The sequence below is a fragment of the Gorilla gorilla genome, chromosome 4, assembly GCF_029281585.2.
Source record: "Gorilla gorilla gorilla isolate KB3781 chromosome 4, NHGRI_mGorGor1-v2.1_pri, whole genome shotgun sequence".
NCBI lineage: Eukaryota > Metazoa > Chordata > Mammalia > Primates > Hominidae > Gorilla > Gorilla gorilla.
The window spans coordinates 44,048,974-44,068,703 of NC_073228.2; the positions used below are offsets into that span (position 1 = coordinate 44,048,974).

Genomic DNA, 19,730 nt, shown 5'->3' on the forward strand with positions numbered 1-19,730 from the left:
CAGCCTCCCAAAGTGCTGGGATTACAGGCGTGAGCCACTGCACCCAGCCCGTTTGACTTTTAGGGTGTGCTTATTCTCAACCCTAAAATGTTCTTACTTCACCTCTACAATGAAAATGCCTCATTGTTCATTAGTGTCTTAGTGTAACATTTTTTGAAGCTGAGTTCAACTGTCCTGTATGTCTTGCTATGTTGTCTCAAACAATACCAGGTAGTGTTCTTCATATAGCTCTGTGTGACATGTCACAATCAAGGAGCTGCCATTAAGAGGTAGGAGGAGTGGATGTTTTGGACTCAGGTGGGTTCGAAAATCTGGCTCTGTTTCTTACTAGTTGGGCCATCCCGAGCTAAATGGAGATAACAATGTACATATTCATAAATCTTAAAAATCAGGTCATGTGTATAAAGCCATTCATGCCTGGAGGAAGAGCTGAGTATAAGGCCCTGTCTTGAATAATCCTCTCTCCACCCACCCTACAACTTTATCTCAGAGAAAGCCAAAGGCGACGAAGAAATGAGAGCTGTCCTTAGAATGGTCTACTAGAAACCCATCCTACAGACAGAGCATGGAAGCTTTAGTTTTCTCTAGAGGATGCCACCAGTACACACTTCCACGCCTCATATTCCACACACACCTCCCCCTCTTGACATTAAGCAGGAAGGATAGAGAGAGGCTGGTACCCAAGGGAGCTGTTTCTTCTCGTCACATAAGAACAGATGCTGAAATCCTAGGACAGACAGCACAGAAATGTGGCAGCAGGAGGGTGACTCAGAGGAAATGAAATGGTCTCCCCTTCAAGCTATACCAAGGCCCAGAGGAGAACCTCCTTTGAATCACCTGCCTCCTGGGACTCCAAAGGGCAGGGACCAATTCTGAGTGCACTACTTCACAGGTTCCAGCTGGGTAGGGATGTGCACAGCCCACCTCTCCATCCTACTGTACCTACCCGAAGGGAGTAGAGGGCAGAGAAACATGAAGGCTGCATTCTTTTTGAACCCAACTTGGCTTCCTCGAGCTGGGGAGGCTCTCCTGCCGAGTCTGCTGCTGCACGTGCATGCTTCTCATGTGCTGCCAGCCTTAAACTGGAAAGTCCTCTTAGGGCCATGCTCTGTGGAAGACACTGTCCCAATACTGGACACACATAGCTCGCATGTTTATGTGAAACTGCATTAAAGGTGTACTTCAGGATGTGTGGGGAAGCGGTTGTCATGGAGAGAAAGAAGTTCTGGGGTCTCTGTTGAAGGAGTTTGGGGAGGGGTTATCATTGGGGAGAATCTTGTCCTTGAAAAGCTGAACTTGGCTCTGAATTTACTTATTCACCACTACACTTAAGATGTAAAGAGATTTTATGGGCCAGGCACGGTGGCTTACGCCTATAATCCCAGCACTTTGGGAGGCCAAGGTGGGCAGATCACTTAAGGTCAGGAGTTGGAGAACAACCTGGCTAACATGGTGAAACCCCGTCTCTACTAAAAATACAAAAATTAGCCGGGCATGGTGGCACGCACCTGTAATCCCTGCTACTTGGGAGGCTGAGGCAGGAGAATTGCTTGAACCTGGGAGGCAGAGGTTGCAGTGAGCCGAGATCGTGCTACTGCACTCCAGCCTGGGCGACAGAGTGAGACTCCATTTCAAAAAAAAGAAAAGATGTAAAGAGATTTTAAGAATAGGAACAACAAGGTCAGGCGCAGTGGTTCACGCCTGTAATCCCAGCACTTTGGGAGGCCGAGGCAGGCGGATCACCTGAGGTCAGGAGTTCAAGACCAGCCCAAACAACATAGTGAAACCCTGTCTCTACTAAAAATAAAAAAAATTAGCTGGGTGTGATGGCGCATACCTGTAATCCCAGCTACTCAGGAGACTGAGACAGGAGAATCGCTTGAACCTGGGAGGCGGAGATTGCAGTGAGCCAATATCACGCCATTGCACTCCAGCCTGGGCAACAAGAGTGAAACTCCTTCTCAAAAAAAAGAAAGAAAAAGCAACAACAGTGATAGATGTGGGGGTGATGAGAACTTTGTGGTTCCTAAGCTTCCTTCCCCAGCCTTCTCTCATTCCTATCCACTTGGCCCCTCTCCAGTGCCTTCCCATCCCTAACGTGTATAACTGACTCCTTCCCCACCTCCCCTATGGAGCCAGCCCCCTAAGTCCCCAATCTTCCCAGGTCTTCCTCTGTCCCTTCTGGAGGCTGCTGGTCTTTCATAGTGGGTACCATAGCCAAACAGAGGCTGAGAAATGCTCCTGGAGGCTTTTTGGTGCTGTCCTTGTAAATATGAGCCAAAAAAAAAAAAAAAAAAGGACTAGCTCACAGAAATATTAAGACATCAAAATAACCAAATCAGTATTTTTTTTAAAATAACATACCCAGCCAGCATGACCATTGACATAACTTCTGATGATCTGGAATCCGAAGAAATAAAATGCCCAAATGCTGGGTCTTTTCCCTGCCTGCTGTTATCAAATAGTGTCATTATGTTCCCTATTATAACTGATAGCCTGCAAGAAAGGTTCAGATGTGCCTTCTAAGTCATCATATAGGGAGGGTCAGTAGATGCTTCCTCAGATGTCTGCATGGCCTGCTTCCTCCTTTCCTTTAGCTCTTTGTTCAAATGTCACCTTGTTAAAGGTTTTCTCAGAGGACTATGAAAATGGCTTTCTGGCTTGCCTGTCCCTTACCCCTCACATTCCACATCCCATTTCTGCTCTATTTTTCTTTGCAGCACTTATCCCAACTCACATAATATCTACTTTTCCCATTTATTTGTGTATTATATCTTGCACAGAAACGCACGCATGTACACACACAAACACTTGATTGTAAGTTCCATGAGAGCAAAATTTTTCTTTTGTCTACTATTGTGTCCCAGTGGCTAGAAAAATATCTGGTACATACTAAGCACTCAATAAATATTTGTACAGCACATAAAATATGATGTCTTTTTTTTTTTTTGAGATAGAGTCTTGCTCTGTTGCTGAGGCTGCAGTGGTGTGATCTTGGCTCACTACAGCCTCTGCCTCCTGGGTGCAAATGATTCTCCTGCCTTCACCTCCCGAGTAGCTGGGACTACAGGCACTCGCCACCATGCCCGGCTGATTTTTGTGTTTTTTTAGTAGAATCAGGGTTTCACCATGTTGGCCAGGCTGGTCTCGAACTCCTGGTCTCAAGTGATCTGCCCGCCTTGGCCTCTCAAAGTGCTGGGATTACAGGTATGAGCCACCACACCCAGCCAATATGGTATCATTGATAGGTACATTTTAATTATTATTAGTTAAAATTTGGTATTTGTGAATATTTATACATGATCTCCCTCATCCTGAATTCCTTTATTCATTTACTTCACAAATGCTTATTAAATATCTGTCATCGGCCAGGTGCAGTGGTTCATGCCTGTAATCCCAGCACTTTGGGAGGCCGAGGCAAGCAGATCACAAGGTCAAGAGATCGAGACCATCCTGGCCAACATGGTGAAACCCTGTCTCTACTAAAAATACAAAAATTAGCTGGGCGTGGTGGTGTGCACCTGTAGTCCCAGCTACTCGGGAGGCTGAGGCAGGAGAATCACTGGAACCCGTGAGGCAGAGGTTGCAGTGAGCTGAGATCTCGCCACTGCACTCCAGCCTGGTGACGGAGCAAGACTCCGTCTCAAAAAAAAAAAAAAAATCTGTCACCAAGCCTTGTAAGAAACACTAGGGATTCCATAGTGAACAAGACAAACATAATTGGCCAGGTGAGGTGGGTCACACCTGTAATCTCAGGGCTTTGGGAGGCCGAGGCAGGAGGAGGGCTTGATCCCAGGAGTTCAAGACCTGCCTGGACAACACAGCAAGACCCTGCCTTTAAAAAAAATAATAATAAATAACCAGGCATGGTGGCACGTGTGTATCGTCCCACCTACTCAGGAGACTGAGACAGGAGAATGGCTTGATCCTGGGAGTTGTTTGTGTGTGTGTGTGTGTGGATGGGTGGGTGGCAGGTTCTCGCTCTCTTGGCCAGGCTGGAGTGCTGTAGTGCAGTCTCGGGTCACTGCAACCTCCACCTCCCGGGTTCAAGTGATTCTCCTGCCTCAGCCTCCCGAGTAGCTGGGATTACAGGCACCTGCCACCACCCCTGGCTAATTTTTTTGTATTTTTAGTAGAGATGGGGTTTCACCATGTTGGCCAGGCTGGTCTCAAACTCCTGACCTCGTGATCCGCCTGTCTCGGCCTTCCAAAGAGCTGGAATTACAGGCGTGAGCCACTGTGCCCGGCCGACACTGGGAATTTGAGGCTGCAGTGAACTATGATCACACCACTGTACTCCAGCCTGGGTGATAGAGCAAGACCCTGTCTCAAAACAAAAAAAAAACCAAACAAACAAAAAGTCACATTCATTGGTTCTTGCAGGGCTCAAAGTCTGGGCGGGGAGAAGGAACACTTAGAAACAAACTAGTAAAGGCTGGGAATGGTGGTTCACGCCTGTATCCCAACACTTTGGGAGGCTGAGGTGGGAGGATCACTTGAGCCTAGGCGTTCAAGACCAGCCTGGGCAACATAGTGAGACCTTGATCATGATCACCCTCCTCCCCCTCCCCCTCCTCCTCCTCTTCCTTTCTTTTTCTCTTCTTCTTCTTCTTCTTTTTTTTTTTTTTTTTTTTTGAAACAGATTCTCACTCCCATTGCCCAGGCTGGAGCACAGTGGCATGATCATGGCTCTGCAGCCTTGAACCCCCAGACTCAGGTGATTCTCCCACCTCAGCCTTCTGAGTAGCTGGGACTACAGGTCACACCACCCTACCTGGCTAATTTCTTTGTAGTTTTAGTAGAGACTAGATCTTACCATGTTGCCCAGGCTGGTCTGGAACTCCTGGGCTCAAGCCTTCTGCCCACCTCAGCCTCCCAAAGTGCTGGGATTACAGGTGTGAGCCACTGAGCCCAGACTTGAGACCTTGTTTCTACAAAAATAAAAATAAATAAATAAATAAAAAATTACCTGGGAGTGGTTGCATGCACCAGTGGTCCCAGCTACTCGGGAGACTGAGATGGGAGGATTGCCTGAGCCCAGGAGGTTGAGGCTGCAGTGAGCCCAGATCGAGTCACTGCACTCCAGCCTGGGCAACAGAGTGAGACCATGTCTCAAACAGGCAATATTAGTAAAAATAATATTTAGAGATTGAAAAAAGTGCAATGAAAGAAAGAAATAGGAACTGAGAGAATGTGACAGGAGAGACCTATCAAGTCAGATATGGTGGCTGTCAGGAGGACCTTTTGGTAATTATATTTCAGCAGAGGCTTGAAGATAAGAAGACTTGATGCATTCAGTGAGGAAAACCCCATTCTGTAACCATCTAGGGTAAGTGACTGTGGTCCACAACATAAGAGGGCTTGAAGAGAAGAATAGGGAAGAAATTTTGAGTCAAAAATCTGGGTTCTATCCCCAGTCAACTAGCTGTATAGTCTTGAAAAGGTCACACAACCTCTTGAGTCTCTCTTTGCTTAAAATGAGGGTCCATTATGCCTATCTCACAGGTGTGGGCTATATTAGATGATGGATGTGAAGGTGTCAAATGTAAAATACACGCACAGTGTTTTTACCGGTAAATGCATACGTAGTACTAACATATCACTGGGATGTGAATTTCCCACTTGCCAGTGTACCCTGAAATGAGAGCTTGTCTTAGTTAGACTTAGACCAAAGAAACCAAAACATGCTGCAAAGCCCGATGTCATTGGTGGAGCATTTGTGCTGCTGGGCGTCTGTCTTGCTTCTGATGGTGCCATATTTGTGACTTAGGAGAGCCTGGGGAGGTGCCTCCGGGGCCATGGTTGCCTTCTGCAAGTAGTGAGAGAGGAATGAGAAAGCCTCTTCACAGAGGGGTGTCCCCAGAACTGTCCTCATTTGCTCTTGCTTATAGACCCTGTCCCTGAGATCTAAAGGGTGACCTGACGTATTTGTCCTCATGGTACCTACCAGAGGTCAACAGACAAAAGTGGGCTTTGCTTGTGTTTGCTGCTGGCCCCAGGACAGCCTATAGACACTGGCGCACACCAAAGCCACAGGCCGGAGAGCAGGCAGGAAGCAAGACGAGGGCTGGTCTTGGGGCACCCTGAGGATGCAGAGTTCGGGGCTGTAAGGGACTCGGGAAGGAGCCAAGGAGGAGAGAGGGAGAGAAGTGGGGGAAGGAGAGGTGGGGTGAGGGCGGGAGGGGAGAGCGGGGAGAACGAGCAAGAGGACGGGGCCCCGAGGAAAGGGAGGCCACGCGCGAGAGGGGGCCGCGGGGCGGGCGCGGAGGCGGGGCGGCGGCGGCGGGCAGGCGGCGGGCGGCGCTGTCAGTGCGAGGCGGCGAGCGGAATGCAGCGGCCCGAGGCCTGGCCACGTCCGCACCCGGGGGAGGGGGCCGCGGCGGCCCAGGCCGGGGGCCCGGCGCCGCCTGCTCGAGCCGGGGAGCCCTCGGGGCTGCGGGTACGGAGCGGGCGGGCGCGGGGGTCCCGGGCGGCGGGAGCTGGGCCGGGACAGAGCAGGATGGGGGCAGCAGCCAACTCAGAACTCGCGCGCCTGGCGGCTGGGAACTTTGTGTCACCCCTGACTGGCACCAGGACCCGGGAGGAAAAGTTCGTCCCAGCGCCGACCGGAGAGGAGGCCTGTCCTGAGTCCGTCGGCGCGGGGCTGAAGTTCTGGGTCCGTTTGGAGCGGGGGTGGCGGGTGAGTTGCGATTCCGCGGGGAGGGTAAGGAGTGGCCTGTCCGTCCCAGACTCGGCTCCCATCACCGGTGGGTGATGGGCATGCTTCTGGAGTCTACCCGGGCCAGGGCCTGGGGGCGCGCTGACAGCGCAGGTCCAGCCCCGCCAGGGATCAGCTGGAAGGAGGAGGCTCGGCCCGCTGTCCCCCCCGGCCCAGGTTCTGTGATACACTCCGACTCGGGCTCTGGAGCAGTCAGTGCATGACAGAACTTGGGCCCGGAAGGACCTTCTGCACCCAACGGGCACAGCGCCCACTCGGGGCCTGCAGTGGAACATCTGCCTGGGAGTGGAGTGGGCACCTGGGTTGGCCCATGTGGCACAGGGCTGGGCAGAACCAGCTGTGGACCTTGAGGACTGGGGTTGCTGGAGCCTGAGGATGTATCCTAGGGCCAGCAGATCCCATAGACACAGGGTGTCCACCTCGAGTCAGGGGCCAAACGGAACTCTCCTCTCCGGTGTCAGTTGCAGGAACCTTCCCTCTACACCATCAAGGCTGTTTTCATCCTAGATAATGACGGGCGCCGGCTGCTGGCCAAGGTAACCTCTGACCCCACCCATGAGGGACACAGTTCCCACTCAGCTGACACTCCTGTCTCAGGAGAAACTCCACTGTGATCTCTGTGACTCAGGGCAGCTCAGCTTAGACCCCTCCAGAGGTCCTTCTCATCCTCCTGCCTTGTCAAGGTGCTGCTCCCTGAAATGAGGGGTCTCCTCTATTTCTACTCATGTTCCCTGAAATGTTTCCTTATCATCCTGCTACTGGCCAGTTGGACCTGGGCATGGGAAGGTTCTGCCTAATGGGTCAGTGGAGTGTTGAGCCTGGGACCCAGGAGTCTTAGTCCCCAAACCCCCACACAAGTTCTTTTGTTCTTTGGGGTTTGTCTCTAAACCTCCTCAAAACCTCCACTTTTGTTCTACAGCTTGGTAAACACAATTTAGTCTAAGGAGTCTAAGGATTTAGAACCAGATGGGATTTTAGAGACTATAATCCAACTCTTTAATTTCGTAGATGAAGAAAATGAGGGGTAGAGAAGCTAAGTGAGTTGCCTGAGGTCACAAGTATTAATATCCTAACAGATCCAAACTCAAATTTTATTTATTTACTTATTTAATTTTTTCACTTCTCCCATTTCACAGGTTTCACAGGCAAACTCAGGTTTTTTGACATGAAGCTCAAGGTGGTTTTCACTGTACCCCCATTCAATTAGCTGTTATCTATCCTAGCAAACATGGCCTGAGCGAACCAAACTAAAATAATCCAAAAATACATTTCTACTGTCAACACAATTAATTGTAGTGGAGCTATAGCATCTGCATTAGCTATGAAATGCATTATAAGGCCAGGCGTGATGGCTCATGCCTATAATCCCAGCACTTTGGGAGGCCAAGGCGGGCAGATCACTTGAGGTCAGGAGTTCGAAACCAGCCTGGACAACATGGTGAAACCCTGTCTCTACTAAAAATACAAAGAATTAGCCAGGTATGGTGGTGAGCGCCTGTAATCCCAGCTACTCGAGAGGCTGAGGCAGGAGAATTGCTTGAACCTGGGAGGCAGAGGTTGCAGTGAGCCGAGATCGCACCATTGCACTTCAGCCTGGGCAACAAGAGTGAAACTCTGTCTCAAAAAAAAAAAAAAAAAAAGAAAAGAAAAAGAAAAGAAATGTGTTGTAAGGCCAGGCGCAGGGCTGATGCCTGTAATCCCAGTACTTTGGGAGGCTGAGGCGGGTGGACTGCTTGAGCCCAGGAGTGCCAGACCAGCCTGGGCAACATGGCAAACCCCATCTCTACAAAAAAACAAACAAAAAAAAAAAAACAAAAACACGAAAATTAGCCGGGCGTGGTGGTGTGCGCCTGTAGTCCCACCTACTCAGGAGGCTGAAGTGGGAGGATTGCCTGAGCTCGAGAGGTTGAGGCTGCAGTGAGCCATGATCGAGCTACTGCACTCCAATCTGGGTTATAGAGTGAGACCCCATCCCAAAAAATAGATTTTCTGTTTGTTTATTTGGAACTGAAAGTTTTTTGTTTTTATGAAATTCAAATAAGCAGTGGCTGCTAGGGAGATGGCTAATCTGCCTGCGGATTGAGTATTAAGTGGCAAAATCCACATCCAGAAAATTGAAAACTGAGCTGACCACACCTTGCCCCAGCAGATGGTCAGAGGTGGATCAGCAAGGCCAAAGGCTTTTCCTCCCTACAGATTAAGAAACTGAGTCAGAGAGAGAGGCTCACCATTCCCAAACAAAAAACATTAATTTAGTTATGGGATATGTGTGAGGAATTGTTTCTTAGATATTTAATCTTCACTATAATCCTGTCTGCAGTCAGGCCGTCCTTAGTGGTCAAACCCAGCTTTGGCCTCACAACTGTGAGATGTTGGGGAAGTTACCTGACTTCTTTTTTTTTTGAGACGGAGTCTCGCTCTGCTGCCTAGGCTGAAGTTCAGTGGCGCGATCTCAGCTCACTGCAACCTCTGCCTCCTGGGTTCAAGCGATTCTCCTGCCTCACCCTCCCAAGTAGCTGGGATTACAGGCACCCGCCACCATGCCCAGCTAATTTATTTTGTATAATTATAGAGATGGGGTTTCACCATGTTGGCAAAGCTGGTCTGGAACGCCTGACCTCAGGTGATCCACCCGCCTCGGCCTCCCAAAGTGCTGGGATTACAGGCATGAGCCACCGTGCCAGGCCATTACCTGACTTCTTGATGCCTCGGTTTCCCCATCTGTGTAATGGGGATAATAAAGTAGCTGCTGTTATTATTGTTATTATTGTTTAAGAAGGACTCCTGGTTTTGCCGTCTTTCCTGTAGAGACTCAGGGTGCTGTAGAATTAGTGTGCCCTAGTGACCATGCCAATCCTTAGCACCCTGCACATCTGCTGAATGTACAAGATCCTCCAAGAAACCAGGAGGGGACTCCAAAAGCAGGCCTCAATATCCCTCTACTTTTTGGGACTTTCTTTGCTCAGAATTTGTTTTGGAGGGGGCCAAGCACAGTGGCTCATGCCTGTAAGCCCAGCACTTTGGGAGGCCAAGGTGGGCGGATCACCTGAGGTCGGGAGTTCGAGACCAGCCTGACCAACATGGAGAAACCCTGTCTACTAAAAATACAAAATTAGCTGGGCGTGGTGGCGCATGCCTGTAATCCCAGCTACTCAGGAGGCTGAGGCAGGAGAATTGCTTGAACCCGGGAGGTGGAGGTTGTGGTGAGCCGAGATCGTGCCATTGCACTCCAGCCTGTGCAATAAGAGCAGAACTCCATCTAAAAAAGAATAATTTGTTTTGGAGGAAGTAATGAGCCTGCAGGCCTAGGGTGCAGTAATGGAGAGATGGGGCAGGGAAGCAGGATCCCGCTTGCCCAGCGCCTACTCTTTCCTGCCCCCCAACCTAGGGAGGATCCAGGCTGTGTGGAAAGCTATGGTCCCTTCTCCTTCCCTTTCTCATAGTATTATGATGACACATTCCCCTCCATGAAGGAGCAGATGGTTTTCGAGAAAAATGTCTTCAACAAGACCAGCCGGACTGAGAGTAAGTGTCCCCCTCTTCCTCCAGCAGACTATCAGATGCACACTGTCATCTTCTCCATCTGGACACATCTGTCCCCATCAGCCTTGCACACCCACAGGCCATTTCCCTTTCTTCAGAGGCTTTTTGTCCTCTCCTTCCCAGCTGTTCTCCACTCCCTTCCTCCAGGGAACCTCCACTCCCTGTCACTCTCCAGTTCCCCCAACTACCCAACCCCCCAGCATCCCCAGGCCTCTCTCTAGCTGAGGAGGCCAACTGTGTTGTGGTCCCAACCTGGATCTGGTCCCAAGGTGCTGCACAGGGTGGGAGCGTGGGCAGGAGGTAAACGGGTCAACAACTGGGCTTGTTGACTCCTTGGCCTGAGGCAGTCCCTAGAAATAGAGTAGCAGATAAGGGGAAGGACACGGGGCTGCCTGATGGTAGTGTCCCTAGTGCTGGTCTTTCCAAGGGTTCTCCAGAAAGGGGAGAAGGAAATAGGAGAGTCACAGAGTCATACATGAGGAGGAGGGGCTAGGCTAGGACCAGGCAAGGTGGCCAGGACTGAAAGCTCCCTCCACTTCTAGGTGAGATTGCATTTTTTGGGGGTATGACCATCGTCTACAAGAACAGCATTGACCTCTTCCTATACGTGGTGGGCTCATCCTACGAGAATGAGGTGAATTCAGGAGGTTGGGGCAGTAAGAAGGGTCTGTCTATGGGGAAATGTTGTTATTTGGAATCTGGGCTTGAGGCTGGGACCTGGAGGCTCACCATTGGACACCTCCTTTTAGGCTCCATGGGGTAGAGGAGGGCAGCCAGAAGGGTTCTTTCTGGGACAATGTGTATCTTCGATGCCCCTTAGTTTCCTTGGGAACCAGGAATGAAGTAATCACTTCATCTTCAAGGGAGGCTTTGTCCTTCTTAAACATAACTAGAGAAGGATACACTCAATGTCTCCCAGTGGAGAACTCCAGTTTCCCAGCCCAGACACATGGAAGTTCCCTCTAATGTCACACCGCAGTCAGTCTCCAGCCCAGGCCTCTGAAACTCTCCATTGCTGCCCGCACAGGTGGGCTCCAAGTGCTTCTTTGGACCTTCTCAATCTCAAACTCTCATTTTCCTCCTCCCGTATCTGCCCATCCCAGCTGATGCTCATGTCTGTTCTCACCTGCCTGTTTGAGTCTCTGAACCACATGTTAAGGTGAGTGAGGTTCTCTGCCCTCCGAGGCCCCATCCCCCCGGCCCTGATATGTCACAGGACCCTTCCTCCCTGTTTTTCTCCTGAAGTCCCCACAAGACTAAGATAATCCAAAAAGAAAAGTTCACAGTCGACACAATGAACGAAAGTAGGGCTGTGCTATAGCATCTAACCTAGTTGTGAAACGCATCTGGGGTCCTGTGGTGGGTGCCAGGGTGTCAAGGCCCAAAGTATGGGAGGTTGGACAAGGTAGGGTGTAAGGAAGCAGAACTGCCCTTTGCTCAGAAATGCCTTGCATGGGCTCTGTGCTCACTGCCCTTCACATTCTCCTTCCCAGTCCTTGTTTGGTGAGGGGTGAATGAGGCAGTCTTTGGAGAGTGGGGTCAGCCTCACCTAGGCAGGGACTCAGTTCCTCCCAGCCACAGGGAAGCTCAGGAGCTTGTGTCCACCTTCAGGAAGAATGTGGAGAAGCGCTGGTTGCTGGAGAACATGGACGGAGCCTTCTTGGTGCTGGACGAGATTGTGGATGGCGGGTGAGGAGGGGACAGTCAGGGACACTCACAGCAGGAGTGCCTTTGAGAATCATCAGCCCCAGATGGCACCCAGCATGTCTAGAACTCTGACCAACTTCTCACTCCCTTCCCCCAGCATATTCCCAGGGATCCCATTCCCCTAGCCCTTCCCCTTACTAGCGCCCCACTCATGAAGATAGAAGTTGATTTCAATGTTAGCCAAAGTCAAGCCAAACAAGAGAGTAACCTGATGTCAAACTATGGGAGACTGTTGAATAGGCAGGGTTTGGGGAAAATCCAGTTTGGTCTCCAATGCCCAGGGGAAGCACTGGCACAGATCCTGGCCCTCTCTGGAAGGACTTCAGACAGTCCCACCAGCCCCACATGTCCCGCTCTTAGTGCTCAATTCCAACACAAGCTAGATGCGTGACCTGGGTCAATTACTGACTCTCCCCGAGCCTTACTTTCTCCATCTTTAGGATGGAGGTAATAAGAGATTGTGGGGATTAAGTGAGAAGATACATGTGAAGCTTGTGGTTCTCATTCAATAGATGTTGCCTCCTATTGGTATGCTAGTATATTCTTAGGAAGCTAGGAGCTCTTTTGAGAAAAGTTGGCTTGTGAATTTCCATCAGGGGATCAATATTCAGAGAGAAAAAGAAGTTCTGGCTCTGGGGCAAAGGATAATAAAAATTTCTTTTTTTTTTTTTTGAGACAGAGTCTCGCTCTGTCACCCAGGCTGGTGTGCAGTAAGTGGCGTGATCTCAGCTCACTGCAAGCTCCACCTCCCGGGTTCACACCATTCTCCTGCTTCAGCCTCCTGAGTAGCTGGGACTACAGGCACCCACCACCACACCAAGCTAATTTTTTGTATTTTTAGTAGAGATGAGGTTTCACCATGTTAGCCAGGATGGTCTCGATCTCCTGACCTCGTGATCCGCCCACCTCAGCCTCCCAAAGTGCTGGGATTACAGGTGTGAGCCACCATCCCCAGCCAATAGAAATTTCTTGAGCTCCTTAAAAACATACATGCCTCTATCATTACATCATTTTATACATTAGGAAACAGGCTCAAAGGTTCAAGTGACACACCGGAGGTCTCTCACACAGCTAAGGAGTGGCAGGGCCAAGATCTAAAACCATGTGAATAGTTCCAGGGGCCATGCTGTTTCCATGGCACTGTACTGGACTGCCTGGGGCACTAAGGAATGCCTCCTGCAGATTTCTGGGACCCAAAAGGGAGTGGGGTAACGCCAGGTTTTGGGGAGCCAGAAGCATATATAATTTGGTGAACCCTCTTGAAGGAAAACTTTACACAAACACACACAAAACTATAAATGCAAAACAAGACGCAGGGCTCTGGATGGCTGTGCAAAGGAGGATGCCTGAGGTGTAAGCTTCACAAGTTTCCCGTCTCTGCCTCTGAGGAACTCAGTTTCCTGCCAAGAAAAACTGGGGAAGCGCCAGTCGGGAGGCAACGCCTAAACTGGAGCCTTGGCCTGGGATGCTCTTTCTTTATGGATTACAGGACCCCTGGTTAGGGAGCTTGGGACAGGGGGTGCTCAGCCCAAGGATGGGGACTGGAAGAGGCTCCCAAGGAATGTTTGTCATTTCCAGTGATTTAGTAACAAAGAAAAACAAAGCTTCTGCCCTGGAGGAGTCTCAGTGGGTAAGGAGGTACACTCAGATCCTGTCATCTTTGTCCTGCCGCAGTGACAGGCCCTCACGCCCATGTACCCTGTACATAACCCCAAGGCCTCACGAAGGAGCGCCTGCTCTCTGAGAAAAGCTACAATATTTGGGTCTATCAAAAGGGAAGTTTTTTGTTTGTTTCTGTGTGTGTGTGTGTGTGTGTGTGTTTTGAGATGGAGTCTCACTCTGTCGCCCAGGCTGGAGTGCAGTGGCATGATCTCGGCTCACTGCAACCTCTGCCTCCTGGGTTCAAGCAATTCTCCTGCCTCAGCCTCCCGAGTAGCTGGGATTATAGGCGTGCGCCACCATTACCGGCTAATTTTTTTTTGTATTTTCAGTAAAGACGGGGTTTCACCATATTGGCCAGGCTGGTCTCGAACTCTTCACCTTGTGATCCGCCCACCTCAGCCTCCCAAAGTGCTAGGATTGCAGGCGTGAGCCACTGTGCCTGGCCTAAAAGGGAAGATTTAAAAAAAAAAATTTTTTTTTAGACAGAGTCTCACTGTGATGCCCAGGCTGGCACAGTCTTGGCTCACTACAACCTCTGCCTCCCGGGTTGAAGCGATTCTCCTGCCTCACCCTCCCGATTAGCTGGAATTACAATGTGTGCCACCATGCCTGGCTGATTTTTGTACTTTTAGTAGAGACAGGGTTTCGCCATGTTGGCCAGGCTGGTCTGGAACTCCTGACCTCAGGTGATCCACCCGCCTCAGCCTCCCAAAGTGCTGGGATTACAGGCATGAGCCACCGTGCCCAGCCTTAAAAAAAAAAAAAAAGGGAGGAAGTAGGGGAGAAGGTACATGCTGATTTTTGGAGTTTCATTTCTTTTATGCAGGGCATGACCCCATGCCATAAAATAACAGTGCGACAAGATAAGAACCCCCAGAGCCTCCCTTCCTAACTCTTTTCACAGGGAATCCAATCCTATACCCAGAAAGTGAAGTGAACTTTCAAGAGCTCTGAGTTTTGAGAGTCCCTGCTTTTGACAACCTGATCATCCTAGACCAGACTGTTCTCATCCAGTTTCAAAGATTTTGCCCAGGGATGACAAAGCATGTGGACCACTGGGTTGAAGCATCAAAGAATCAGAGCTGAGGGCCCTCCATGCTGAGGGAGAGTTCTGACTTGAGGGCTATCAGTGGGAAGGGACCTGGAAGGTGGAGATGTTGCAGGATGCATTGGGAGAGGGAAGAGGCTTGGCAAGGAGAAGGGGCGGAGGGGAGGATTGTGCCACTGATTTACCTCCTGGTTTTTCCTCTCATCTTGTAGTGTGATTCTGGAGAGTGACCCCCAGCAAGTGATCCAGAAGGTGAATTTTAGGGTAAGAGTCTTCCTGAACACCTCCTCTTTTAGGCTGCCCTTCCTGTCCTCCCTGGGAATAGGGCTGCTAGGGCCTAGATGGTAGAAGCCCAAGCTCCTCTAGCAGAAGCCAGCCACTGGGCTGACACACTTGTTAGGGGTGGGATGAGCAGCAGTTTCTGGGTGGGATGCCAGTTAATGGAAGAAATCTTCCTGTCCTCTCCCCAGCTAGGAGCACAAGTACCTCACCTCTTTCCTGGTAGGAAGTATAGACTGGGGAAATAAATACATCTTCAAAGAGGCACTAGGTGGCTGCCTTGGCCTTGAGGTTGGGGGTCAGGGGTATGGATAGAACCTCCCTGCCTTGTTTGGCTTTCTCATGTCTGGATGAAACCTTTCTTCCCATCTTTCTTCCCATCTTCCCTCACCCTCCATGCACCATAGCACAATCCCAGAGGTCCTGGCTTCCAAATGACAGGCTGCAGGACTTCTATTAACCAGTGACACAGGTGCAGCTCTGAATCACCCTAACCACTGCACCACCTCACCCATACCCCCAAGCCCCTTTCCTTCACCTCCCTGACCCAGGACCCTCATGCTGGCCCTACCCCACCCCTTGACTCTGCTTCCTTACAGGCAGATGATGGCGGCTTGACTGAACAGAGTGTGGCCCAGGTAGGCCCCCCTGCATCTGCCTTGGCTAGAAATGGTCTAGAGAGATACGGGGAGCAGAGCATCCTAGAGCATTCTAGGGGGACCCAGTGAAGTTATCAAGTCTGAAAAATCGGGTGAGAAGGGAAGGGATGAGGCAGTGACAGGTCATATCTTGGAAAGACTCACTGGAGGCCTCCGGGCTCTCCAACTCGGGGGAGCTGGGTACTAATGGATGGATGGGCGTGTTACCATCAGCCCACCTCATCTCCTGGCTTGGTTTAGTTGGATTGAAACTAGGATGAGCTGCCTACCTTGGAGATGGCTGGGTCGCTTGTGCACCCCAAAAATCTGGGAACTCAGGCCTCTGATGCGCCTTCTACCGAAACCTGGAAAGGGTACCAAATAGGAGTTTGGCTCTTAACCCCTGTCCTTGCCACTTAGGGTGCACACTGGGATTGTTAAGGGACTCTCAAACCCATGATAGGATCTGACTTTCCTCACTCATCACTTGTCACCTTACCCCTGAGTGACCTGGCTATGGAAGAACCTGCCACAACCCTGCATGGTCTTATCTGGAGGTGCTTGCAGAGCATGAGGCCAGGGGGAGGTTCCTGGCTCTGAAGCCTGATCAGTTCCCCAGCTGCACAAACTTCCTGCTAGTTCAGGACGACTGTCTTGACCTCTTTTCTGTCCACCTGCAGGTCTCTCTGCTCAGACTAATCCTGCTTGTATGGAACTTCCCGCCCTGGCGCTAACTCCTCGTGCTGTGGTGGCCCTACCGAGATGAGCCTGTGCTGTCTCGTGTGGAGTCCCAGGTGTGGCGCCCATTTTCCTGCAGTGCCCTTAGCGCTCACTCTGCTTCGCCCTCCCCTCTGATTCCCCATGTTTCCTCATACCGTGCTGGAATGAATGCAGCTGCAAGGCAATTTTCAGAGTGGAAGGAGGGTAGGGAGTAATAAGCAGAGCAGATAAGAACACAGGTGCTCATGGGAGTCATCCCAGGGTACGTGTTCTACCTTACCACCTAAAGCTGGGTGACCTAGGGCAAGTTACTCAACCTCTCTGGGCCTCACATAATAACAGGACCCTCTTCATGGAGTTATGAGAATTCAATGAGCCAATGCATGGCAAGCTCTTAGTAGGACTCCAAGCCAGTTAACACATGCTGAATAACCATCAGTATTTCTCCAAAGGGAGAAAGAATGAAAACATAGCATTTTTGATGGAATTCTTGAGTTAAAACAAAGGAAGCTACAGGTAGCCAATGGGGGATAAAATGAGGACAAAGTTAGATTCTGGCTAGGAGAATCAGGGGAACCCTAAGCCACTGTCCCCAAGAGAGGAGGGAGACTGTGCAGGAGAAGGAGACACAGCGTTCCCTCCTTCTCTAGAAGGGAATAAGGCTGAGTGGCTGGAGGGACAATCTGAGGGACACACCTGAGTCCTGTCCCCCTCTCCTGCTTTGGTATTGTGCATGCACGTGTGCACTTGTATGGATTTGTGTAAGCACTGGGCTGAGACTTTCCACCAGGCATCCCACCGCAGGGTCTGGCTGGCCACCCTTTGCCGGCTATGCCACATCAGCAGTGGGTTGCGGTGGGGTGTTGAGGACACATTGCCAGCCATGGCCAGAGCTAGGGGTTTGCTGAGGCGTCTGAGCACAGGGAGTGTCAGGCCTGGGCCCCGTCTCCGCCTGGACGTGGCACTGTGGGCGGGAACTCTCATGGCATGACAGCGGGGAGACAGGCTGCTGCCACACCCACGCTGCAGATGCAGGAGCCAGAGGTCTGGGCAGGCTTGGGCCTGAGGTGGGAGCTGGCTGCAGCCGGTTTGGTCTGCGCTTTCTGACTTGGAGGGTTGGCCGCGTTTAAGCCAAGTGGAGACAAGCTGCTGCCACCTAGTGACCGGGGGTTGCAGGGGCGCTTCGGGAAGGTGGGCTGTGGACCTCCCCATGACTGTGTGTGGAGGCATTTGACATTCTCAATTATCTCTCAACCTCCCCCACCCCACCCCAGGTTCTTCAGTCTGCCAAGGAACAAATTAAATGGTCGTTATTGAAATGAAGGCTGTGGATTCAAGGCTCCCTGCCCCCCAGACCATTTCCCCAATCCTGGCAAAAGCCCAAAGATCCCAGGGTCAGGAGAGACCCCTCTGTATCCCCAGGTCCCTCCCAGAACTGACTCCTAAGGTCTCCAGCCAGGGCTTCTGAGATGCAAAGGTTTGGCCTCAGGAGAGTCACCTTTTCTCACGGCCCTGGCCTTAACTCATATCTTAGGCATTCCTGGCCCCAGGGCCCTAATAAACCTGCTTTTGTCTTCTGCCAAGGGTCTCCTTCTCTCTTGGCCTAGGAAGTTGTGTGTGTGTGTGTGTGTGTGTGTGTGTGTGTGTGTGTGTGTGTGTGTGTGTGTGTGTGTGTGTGTGTGTTCATATAAGGGCTCCTGCACTTTCTGTGGCTCATCGTGGGGATATCCAGTACCAGGGTGGGGCGTGTCCCTGTGGTTGTGTGATTGGGCAGAGATGTGGGACAAGGGAAAGGGGACTATTTAACACCATGAGGGGGTGCGACGCTGATACCACGGAGCCCCATGTGTGGCGCATACTGCCAGGTAGGGGAGAGCAAAATATGGTACCCTTATTTTGCAATGCAGTGCATACATGGTAGCTCCGCTAGGGATTCCTTGAGTCATTTTTTCCATTCCCAAACTCCAGAAGGGAAGAGAGGTAAGGCTTCCTCTGAACAAACCGAGAAACAGTATGGCTATTTTTCTTGGCATGCCTGGAACCGTGGAATTCCTATCCTGGCATACACCCTGGGCACTACAGCTCTCTGCAAGCTTGCGGGTGGTGGGGGCGAGGAAGCATCGCCAGCCCCCACCGTGCACATGTGTCCTGAGCACCCTGTGCGCTGCAGAGGGTGTGAAGAATTGCAGGTCTGGAGGGACAGGAGGGTGGAAGGGTGTCGCAGGGACAAACGGGAAGGGTGGAGATTGTATAGCCTTTCTGGGCGACACGACTTCCCTTCTCTGTCGCCGTCCCAGAACCTCTGTTTTCTCCTTTCCACTCTCTGACGCGTACACTTTCTGCGTCCCTGTAAATGCGTCCCTGAGCTTGTCTAGCGTTGCGTCCCGGGACAGCTCGTTTCCCTCGATTCTTTGCGGACTGCAGCTGGTGGCTCGCGTTCCACCCCGGCTCCACCCCGGCCCCGCCCGTGGAGTGCGCTGAGCACTGCGGGAAGCCCCGCCCCAGGAAAGCCCCGCCCCAGGAAAGCATCCGCGATCCTATGGTGCCACCTGCAGGGACCGGCAGGAAACGCGCTCCCGCCGGACCGACCTGCTGACTAACTCCGCCCCCAGGGCGGACCCGACTCCGGCTCCTGAGAGTTACTGGTTGGTTTCCGACGCCGGCGACAGGACGTTGCCCTAGCAACCTGCACGCGTGACCCACCCTGCTAGTGCTGCGCCAGCGTGGGCACAGGAATTTCAGCGAAGGAGGGAAAGTGGCGAGCCGTGGACGTTAATAGAAATTGTCCCTGAGGCTTTCAAGTCCTACGTTATGAAACTGTTTAAGATTGGACATTTATAACGGGCTTGACTACTTCTGCAATTAGAGAAAATGATATAGTTATGTAAACATTTACATTGTAAGCGCTGAGTACATAACCCGTCCCAGTAAATAATGCAAAATGGCAACTCTTGGAAGGGGAGAAAAAAAGAGTATTCGGTTAAATTCCGTGGAGTTCAGGGGCTAGTATGGCGACAAGAAAGGAGACATTTTCCAGAAATATTTTGGCAAATATGCGGCCACACCCAGGGCTTGGCTTCCTCCACCACCCTTAAGCGACCGCAAGGAGGGACGGGCAAATGCGCTTCTTAGCAAAGCGGTCGCGCCCGCCTCGGCCCTGCTATTCCAATGTAGCAGGGACGGGAATGTAAAGGGACAGGCAGGAGGCTGGGCGCTTCACACAAACTGGCTCACCGAATCCTGTGAATTACGCGATGCTCTCCCCATTTTACGGAAGGGAACACTGAGCCTCAGGTTGACGTGTTTGGTGTAGTTTCCGCAGGGCGGGGCTCCGGATGGGGAACTGCTGGGGACAAGTGGCTTTCTCGCGCATCCCTGCCCTAGGCCCATCCGAACCCCTGGCCCACACAGTAAC

The 19,730-nt window shown here is 51.3% G+C and overlaps 1 protein-coding gene and 1 non-coding gene across 6 annotated transcripts; both read left to right on the plus strand.

Annotated features, from left to right (window-relative positions):
• The first annotated feature begins 6,286 nt into the window (after positions 1–6,286).
• COPZ2 (COPI coat complex subunit zeta 2) lies at positions 6,287–17,898 on the plus strand. Of its 5 annotated transcripts, XR_010133792.1 has the most exons (10): positions 6,474–6,679; positions 7,180–7,254; positions 10,162–10,243; positions 10,804–10,895; positions 11,365–11,420; positions 11,873–11,950; positions 14,891–14,942; positions 15,557–15,595; positions 16,276–16,389; positions 17,590–17,673. XR_010133792.1 is itself a non-coding variant. In XM_004041474.5 (9 exons), exons 1-9 carry the CDS (start codon positions 6,329–6,331, stop codon positions 17,635–17,637), a joined length of 633 nt encoding a protein of 210 aa, XP_004041522.1. In that variant the 5' UTR covers positions 6,287–6,328; the 3' UTR covers positions 17,638–17,898. The 5 variants fall into 5 exon arrangements, 4 of the variants coding, with proteins under 4 accessions (XP_004041522.1, XP_063562373.1, XP_063562374.1 ...); XM_004041474.5 differs by lacking the exons at positions 6,474–6,679; positions 16,276–16,389 and adding an exon at positions 6,287–6,439 and having other exon boundaries at positions 17,590–17,898; XM_063706303.1 differs by lacking the exon at positions 16,276–16,389 and having other exon boundaries at positions 6,300–6,655; positions 17,590–17,898.
• Positions 6,841–6,950, plus strand: MIR152 (microRNA mir-152). The gene has a single exon (NR_106312.1). It is a non-coding gene; the product is annotated as a microRNA mir-152 (primary transcript).
• Positions 17,899–19,730: the final 1,832 nt, after the last annotated feature.

Bases quoted from the DNA above. Each gene is read 5' to 3' on its own strand.
- COPZ2 (XM_063706303.1), top strand. From the start codon at position 6,329: ATGCAGCGGCCCGAGGCCTGGCCACGTCCGCACCCGGGGGAGGGGGCC. The intron at 10,244-10,803 runs GTAAGTGTCCCC...CTCCACTTCTAG, and splicing joins CAAGACCAGCCGGACTGAGA to GTGAGATTGCATTTTTTGGG. The intron at 11,421-11,872 runs GTGAGTGAGGTT...GTCCACCTTCAG, and splicing joins TCTCTGAACCACATGTTAAG to GAAGAATGTGGAGAAGCGCT.